Consider the following 9,099-nt stretch of genomic DNA (forward strand, 5'->3'; position numbering starts at 1 on the left):
ACGTGCACATGGGCCATAAATGCACATGGGACCAATGGCTTAAATGTCTCATCCAAAAGACGGTGCGCTATCGTAACTTGCAATTCAGCCCTTTAGCTGAAATACAAGGAGAGCAGCGATGGAAATTTAACCGGGGACCAATAGATCTCCACGGTTCAGCGCACACACAGTGCCTACTACCAGTTTAGCCGACTGAGCTAAGCCGCTCAGGTCTTGTAATACTTTAGTATTACAGTCCCTGTAATACTTTAGTTTTATTTAATAGTATATGGAATCGTCAGTCATATTTCAGATTTTAGTACAAGTGTCATACGTGGTAGTAAACAATTTTCCCACATGTGTACATTAAGTAATGTAATTTTTATTATGTACTTCAGTCTCTCTGTACCAATTATATAATATTAAAAATTATATTTTTTTTATTACATCACTAAGTGAGATTGTCTTTTGTGATTCACTTTGTAATCGATGAGCATGGTTGTGATTCTGTGTGCATTTAGCTGCAGTGCAAGTACTGTACATTGTACTCAGTGTTCAATGACTTACCCAGCTAAGTCAACCTTTTTTATCTTTATTTTCCTTTGAGAGGCCATGTTTTGCTTAGCCAAGAAATCCAGTGTTTGTCGACTGATGCCGAAATCGGCAAGTGTCGGAGTCCTTGTTGCGGTGTCCATTTGGAATTTGAGTGCTGCACAGGTGGCTGAGTGCTTTGGAGTTTGTCTGATATCAGTGTAAAGAAAAGCACACTTAAAGTATGTTTACTGTGAAAAAAAGTGTTAAAAGTTTAATACAGTACTGTATTTATAGGCCTGTGTGCTGACCTAATACATTAATCTAGAAATTCAAATTTTTGGAATGTGACATGCAAAAATATGATCATTATGATGCTACATTATGACCATATAGGCAGATGATTATATATGGGCCCACCAAACAGTTTTTTTGTATATATTGTTATCATTTTTTTTCATTGTTGTTAATCTTCTTGCAATTCAGTAATGTTGTAATTTTAGAGATTGATAATAAAAGCAGAATGAATGAAAACAAAGATAGTGCAGACAAGAGCCCTGAAATTAAATTGGAATGAGAAAGAATTCCCATCAATTAATACATAAATAGTTTTTTTTTTATTTACTTAATATTTTTCTATTTCTTTTTCCTACATTTTTAAGATCTATTTTTTCATTATAAAGGTGGCCAGTTTCTTGTACGAGCATAGCTCAAGTATTCATCTCCCCACCACTCTTATATATACTTCAAAAATATAGAAAACGTAAAAAGGCATTTAGTTTTATAGAGCATTAAGATTAAAGGATACGGATATTGCTGCATGGGTTCCTCATCAGGTCCTTGGTTTTCCTTGTCTTCGACATAATCTGTTGAATCTGCAGTTACATAGTACAATATTAAAATAAATCTTTGGTATGTTGAATGTCTATATCCAGCCATAAGGGAATTTTATTTATCCATGACCCGGCCAAATAAAAAAAAAAAAAAAAACCAAACAAACGGTTAACCTGCTCAAGCCCAGTGATGTTTTTTACATTTTTTTCAATACTATAGGCCTACAGTATGCCTTACTCTGGGGTTCACTGCTAACCATCACTCATTCAGTACACTTTAGTTGCAATGGTTGGTTAAAAATGGTAACCACAGGGCTAAAATCCATGATTAAGGTAGGTACCATAATATTAATGCTTTAAAGTATCCTTTTAAAACATTATATTGGTGTTTTGAGCTCTTCCAGCCACTTCACCCAAAAAATGTATCCACCCATAGATTTTCAAGATTTGTGACCATCAACCTTGGGCAACAAAGTGTTTACCTCCTCAAATGTACACGATACTAAATTGAATTCAGAGTGCAGTACTAAGGTACTGTATGTTATGTACAGTACCTATATAATATTTTTTCATAACAGGTGATAACAAAAGTGGGCCTACCTTGATTATTGCTATTGGCTTCTATGGACTCTGCTTTCTTGTAACCATACTTTTGTAAGTTCTCGTCCAATAGATGTAACCTTTCTTTGGTCAGATCTGCAACAATCTGCACATTATCTAGGAGATTCCTAAAGGAAACCTGCCCTTGCAATTCCTTCAAATCATTCTGGGCTTGTAACTAAGAACACAACTTAATCAATTAGTAATAGCACAGTGATCCTTTGGCTCCTAATCGAAGAATCTTGATATTGTTTTTATTTAAAAAGTATACAAACTCTTAAATGAAATGTCATTCTAATAATAATAGTAGCGTGGGTGGGTTTAACCTCAAAGTTGGTATGCCATAAAATAATCTATTATAATTCCAAAAATACAAATAAAAAATAAATAACAACGTTGAAAGTACAGGTAGCATTAGTTATTTAGTGGCAGTAAAAGTGGCAGTATTCAAAATGGCAGTAGGGTTTCTTTTTTCACTTTTTTAGTTAATGGACTAAAAGAGTATAAATCATTTGCCAACAACAGAGAAACCGCTTGCTTTGTCAGGGTGTGCAAAAATATCGATAATTGAATAGTTGGATTTGCATAGCGCATTATGTAAAAAGCCTCTATGTGCTTGGTGATTGAGCTCTTTAAGTTTGACATTCATATTTTTAAAGCCTAACCATTATCAATTGTAAAATTCTTAAAACCTGAAAGTCATACCGTCATAGTTTGTACGTTGCATTGAAGTTCTTTGAGAATGAGTTCAGCTGATCTAGCCCCTGGACGCATGTGAGATGGCATGTTAATACACGTCTCGATGTGCTTGCTATCTTTCTCTACTTTGGCTGCTAGATGGCGCAGCTTTTTGAACACATTTTCTTGCTCCATCTTATGAACCTGGGGATTAGAGAAAAGAAAACATTTATCTTATCTTCCTATTTATTATTTAAAATATACAAAAACAGTAGCACAAGGCTAAAACTGTTTGTACAATACACAACAAAATGGTTACAAAAACTAAATGCACATTAAAAACCCAGTATTTACTAGGCCTAGGCTATTTTACAAAGAATAACAATGACAAAATAACAACTTATTTTCTACTCGTTTTGTGTTAAGCCTAGCCTAAGCCTAACGTCTCCTTCAGGGCCTAGCCTACTGGTAGTATGTAATGAATACAGATCATTTCGGTCGCACTTCGTTTCGGGCGCACTTCATTTACAGTAGGTCGCGCTTTATTTTGAACAGATATATTGAGCATCAATGGAATCTAATAACACACTGTCCATATATTATTATAAGCTCGTCAATCGGTTTATCTAACGTTTCTTTTTTGTTTTTGTTTTATAATCTTTCTACTAATAACAACATTTTAAAAGCAATATATGATGTGTGACTATATTATCATCATTTGGTTGTTCGTCAATTAGTTTTCATAAGTTATTTTTCGTTTTTGTTGTGTTTTCATTAACCATAACAGTATATATTTATTAAAGTCAAACTTTTAATCATATTGTTTGTGTTTTCATTAATAACATACTTATACTTTTATGGACGGTTTTTATATTCGTTTAGTTATCTTTCTATAACAACATATTTAGCAGCATATAAAATGAATACTAAAATTTGGTATGTATGTATAGTTCTTCTTTTTGTTACTTTTTCATATACTACCCGGTATAGCTATTTTGCTTCTACATAAGATGTATTTATGTCAATTAATTCATGTTGTGTTAACTCCTTTTTTCTAGTTTGTTTTAGTTCGTTCGTTCTAGTTTTTATAGTCCTATACAGTATATGAAGCTGATAATGTAGGCCTATATAAATACGTGAATCGAATGGATACAAATGTATTTTTAGTTACGATACGATGCTTTATTATATTACAGTATAAAATACTTATTATTTTTATATTTTATTATACAATAATTATTATACAATAATGTAATTACATTTAAATGGAGTTTAAGTATGCTATTAGTTTAGTAATGTAACATGAAGTGTTATAAAAATAAATGGAATATAGAATATTTATATTTTAGTTTTTTTGTTTGTTGCATTTCTAATTATGTCGGGGGCATAATATGCTGCTGTTGATGAAAACACAATAAAACGAAAATAAGAAAAAAATGTATGGAAAACCGATTAACGAATATTATAGGCATATATTTCATAAATTAATTGAGTAATCTATAATTTTATGTAGAACCAAAATGAGTATAATATGAAAATGTAAGACTAAGAGCATACATGTCATCATACCAATTCTATTTCATTATGACATTGATTCAAATTTTGTTTTAGTTATTTGATTTTAAATATGTTGTTATTAATAGAAAGAAACAAAATGTAAAATAAAAAAACCTATGATAAACCAAATGACGAATGAATAGGCATATTTGATTTTGCATTTTCGTTACTCCATTGGTGCGCCATATATTTGTTCGAAATAAACCGCAACCGAAATGAAGCGCGACTGAAGTGATCTGTATATCCAAGGCAATGCCTGGGTGTAGGACTAGGCCTACTTCCTCAAATTTACTTTGCATTTAGTCATGTAGAGACTAGGCTAGGCCTGGCCTATAATGCCCTGTATAAGGGTAATTCTTCGCTAATGTGCCATTTAAGAAGTTTAGAAATCATGGAAAAAAAAGTTTCACCTCTGTAATTCTTTTATTACACATGTCACCATTATGCCGTATAACAACTATAATAAACATTCGGCACAATATTAGGGCATTTCAAACATTTATTTAAGCATTCAATTTTAACATTAAACCAGATCAATTATCATTTTTATTTCATATTCGTTTTTGAGGAAAGAAAATATCAAGTCATCATCTCCATCACAGTGAAATGGTAATGGAGATGACTGTGACAGAGATGAGGAATCATATAGTGTCATATGCAGTGTGTTACAAGGTGAATGTCATGCACTTTGAAAATGACACAGTTCTGATCATATATACAATTATTTTTTTCTAAAAAAATAATATAAAGCATACTCTGAAGCGTTCGGAGATGATGCTGAATAAAGTTACTTTTCTGGTTGTTATTAGAAATGCATGAATTCTTCAGCTATAGGTGGTTTAACTGTACAAGAATGGACTGTTTCTTACTGTATGGTCCCCTTCAACCAAAATGGTTTGATCCATAACGTGTTATGTCATTTTGCTAACAGTAACTGTAATGGCATTTTAAAGTACTGTGACGGAGATGATGACAATTCAGGGACAAACTTTTTTAGTCTAAAAAAGTCAAATTTTATAGTTATTTTTAAGAAATTTTTAATTTTACATTTGTAAGACATTTATTATAATCACCTTTTTGTGGTATAGTTATTTATTTAAGTTATTTATTTTACAAACTATGACGTTATTACATTAACGCAATAAAAATAAAATTTCCTAAAAAAAATATCTTAAAATTTATACTACATTAAAACAGAGGGACTGGAAAATGGCACTTTACTGAAGAATGACCCATAATTATAATTTCACTCTCGATTATGAGACACACATCAACGAACTAGTCTTGAGCCTAGTCTAACTCTAAACCAGAGGCGTTGGATCCGTAATTATACATAGGAGGCTAGCCCAGCTAGGCCCATAGGTCAGTGAATGACAGAACAGGGGGAAGCCAAAGCAGTGGGCCTAGGACTGTCTTGTCTTTTAGGCGGCAGGCCTAGCTAGCCTAAGCCTAGCTAGGAGGATTAAAAAACTGGCCCAATTCAATTAAATTTGTATGATATCTGTATATTATAGGACTGTCTTTTTGACCTTATCACGTTTATATATCAATAATTATAGAAAGAGTGACAGAAATGAGCAATTACTGTATAACTGAAGAAATACTTACCAAAAACTCAAACCATTTGTTTTGTATTTGCCGCCGTTCAATAAAAACACATACTGCCCTCTCTCGTCAAAGCACTAAACAAAATAATGATGGAACAACCGCATGCGTAACAAAAAACAGTTCGAGACACTTTGGACCTGAAAATTTGGGGTGGGCTTGGTGTTCGGTCTATCTTTGTGTTAAAAGGTTGATGATTGTTATTTCCAGGGGTGGCGCCAGGATTTTCCCGACGGCCTCCACTGGCGCCACCCCTGGTTATTTCGTTCTTAGACAAATTGGTCTCGAATTAGAGGGGTCTCCAATTGGACGTCTGTACATTGTAATCTTTGTAATTCTTTGTCTGGTCATCATTTAGAGTAAAAAAAACAAAAAACAAAAAAAAAAACAAACCCCCCTCCCCTCCAAAAAATCAGTAAATATGTCAAAAACAATGTGTTTCCCGCATTTTTGCCCCGCCCACTGAATGCACACACAGCAACAAGATTTTTATTTTATATGGAAGATTTATTTGTAGCCAGGCGACGAAGAAATAGTCTTAACCTACACAACGGGCAAACGTGCAGAACTATTAAATCAGCTCGATTAGTTCAAAGGCTATTCGTGTAATGTAGGCTCTCATGACGATAAATTATTTTAAAGGTAGGCTACGATAGATTTGTTATGATTATCATGCGCCTCTTGTTTTTTACTTCCCAGATAAATCTCTTCTATAATACAGATACGTCAGGCCCGTGTCCTGGGGTGTGGGTGCCAATTGTAATGGGTGCCATACACCCACACCAATACCACCCCCAAAAATGCGAAAAGGACCATAGTGTTAAATTTCAAACTTGTTATAGTCATTCATCTTTTCCTCTCGGGGAAAGTTCACTGTATAATTTTCCGCCACTGGGAAGAAGGCATAATCTTGAGAAGGCAAAGATTAACTTCAATATCAATTTTCAATTTCAAAAGGCATTTTATTTTATTTACATATAACACACAAAATATAAAATACAATGGTTTAAAATAAAAACGTAAAAAGCTATGAAAGAAGGCATGATCCCGAGAAGGCAAAGATCTAGTGATGGACATGCCTTAAAGGAAATAAAAGACGATACAAACATAAAAGAAGAAAATCAATGACAAAACAAATAAACAAATAAGTAAAGAGCCAAATAAACAAAAATGGAAATATAAAAATAAATAAATAAACAAACAAACAACTGAAGCTCATGTTAAAACAGAACATATCGAATCATGACCGAGGATAATTAATTTAACATTAGATGAAGTTTCATTTTTTTATGTTCTTAGAGGAACAGCACTTGGAATTAGGGGAGGGCGATTGTTGCTCATTGTAGGGCCCGATCTAATATTATGTTGAAAATAATTAGTGTTATGGATGTGAATATGAGTTTTACATCGAGTGGGTAAATTATGAGTATAGTAATCGTGAATAAATATATTGCATACATTTTTTGGGAGATTACATAGCAGAGAAAATAAATTTATTTTGCTGGACAAGAATAATGTCAATCAGTTTGAGGAGGTACAATTTGGAAATAAATGAGAAGAATGAGACAGTGGTAGTGCGCCATCTATGATACTGATAGCCTTCTTTTGGAGAATTTGGAGTTGTTCATATTGGATAAAAATATGTATTGGCCCAGGCAATATTACAGTAGCTCAGATAAGGAAGGATGAGGGAGAATTAAAGAATACGGAGGATGTTATTGGGTAAAATGGCTAATCTAGAAATGTTACCAATGCCTTTGGATGTTTTAAGCTACGTTCCTAAACATGTTAATAATAATAATAATAATAATAATAATTATATTATTATTATTATTATTATTATTATTATTATTATTATTATAATTATTATTATTATTATTATTATTATAATTATTATTATAATTATAATAATTATTATAAATCCTTCGGTTAATGGTATTTGCTGGTAAAAACCCCACAAAAAACCATCCATAAGTTAAAAAAATTTCAGCGAGCATGAAATTCAATAGTCGTATACGAGAGGAGTCGCAAAATTAAGTCGAAACATGTGGTAGGCCTATTGGGATTATACTGCACCAGAGGGAGCGGGCGAGAAAGCTGTGCATTTTATTTTACATCTTATTTTAATAGGCCTACATTTTCTCCCCCAACTCCTCTAAGTAATGATAATTTTGTCGTTACTTTGTCAAAAGTATACTGGTTGCTAAGATCTCTTAGGACTAGTTTAAATTTAAATATTTAAGATTCCTTGACGTGCGTGTGCACCTGTCTCTTATACACATCTTACTACTATTCCCATCATCTGTTATATCCAAGCTTGGTGTAGAAGGCTTAAAAGCCTGCTTTTTCTGTTGAGATGGCATTGTTTAAGCTAGGCCTCACTTACTTGAAACAAAGAACTTCCTGTCAGCTTGGTGTTTCTTGTGCTTGTACAAACAATGGGTGCTTAACCAAACTTGATGATCAGCCTACAGATCGTCCTCCAAAAAACATTAAAAATTTCACAACAAATTCAAGTCCATCATGATAGATAATACTCTACTAGTAATCCAGAGTGTATAAGCAATCATTTTATGAGTTCAAAATTAGTGATAAAGCAGTAAAAGTGGTGTTTGTTGAAGCAATCCTACTCACATGTTCACTCTTGTTGTTGATTGTATATAATGCTGTCTCTTATACACATCTAGATGTGTATAAGAGACAGGCATAAAAGATAGTCTATTGTGCTTTGTTGTTTATTTCTACTCCAAGTTATTTTACCCTCACAATAAATAGTACAGTTAAGAATTGTTAAGTTTGAATTTTCTTTAAAGTCAAGAAGTCTTCCACCATTTGTGTTAAGTATTGGGTCCCCATTGGGTATTTTATTGCCAATTCGCGCATTGAAATCTCCCATCAACAGTATAAGTGGATCGTCCTCCATTGATTCAATTTTAAGTATTTCAGAGAGTAATTGGGCATATAAATCATCGGTTAATTCGTTGTTAGTTCCTTGAACAGGAAAATAAGCAACACAAATATAAATAGGTGTATTGACACCTACACTAATTTTAACCCATAGGCGTTCAAATTCATCATCCTTACAATTAAGATAGTCATCACATATAAGTCTAATTTTATCTGAGATTAAGACACCAATCCCACCTCCCCCTTTCCCCCTTCTTTGCTTTCCAACCCATATATAATTTTTTATAATGTTGTCATTATTGTTTTTAAAACATGTTTCTGCAACCCCCAGTACATCAATTTTATTATTGTATAAAAAAGTTTTAATTTCATACAATCTATATTTACTTAAATGATTAACATTATTAAA

At 32.7% G+C, this 9,099-nt stretch overlaps 1 protein-coding gene across 1 annotated transcript in view; it reads right to left on the bottom strand.

Annotated features, from left to right (window-relative positions):
- Window positions 1-5,851, bottom strand: part of LOC117118266 — a 14,237-nt gene extending 8,386 nt beyond the window's left edge. The window contains exons 1-5 of the mRNA XM_033262853.1: window positions 5,787-5,851; window positions 2,649-2,825; window positions 1,944-2,121; window positions 1,319-1,385; window positions 547-720 (exon numbers count right to left, since the gene is read on the bottom strand). Of these exons, the coding sequence (XP_033118744.1) occupies window positions 547-720; window positions 1,319-1,385; window positions 1,944-2,121; window positions 2,649-2,816 (587 nt within the window). The 5' untranslated portion in view covers window positions 2,817-2,825; window positions 5,787-5,851. The remainder of the gene's footprint in view (window positions 1-546; window positions 721-1,318; window positions 1,386-1,943; window positions 2,122-2,648; window positions 2,826-5,786) is intronic.
- Between the last annotated feature and the right edge of the window lie 3,248 nt (window positions 5,852-9,099).

The sequence above is a fragment of the Anneissia japonica genome, unplaced genomic scaffold (assembly GCF_011630105.1).
Source record: "Anneissia japonica isolate Jap-2015-1 unplaced genomic scaffold, ASM1163010v1 scaffold287957_len1322810_cov207, whole genome shotgun sequence".
NCBI lineage: Eukaryota > Metazoa > Echinodermata > Crinoidea > Comatulida > Comatulidae > Anneissia > Anneissia japonica.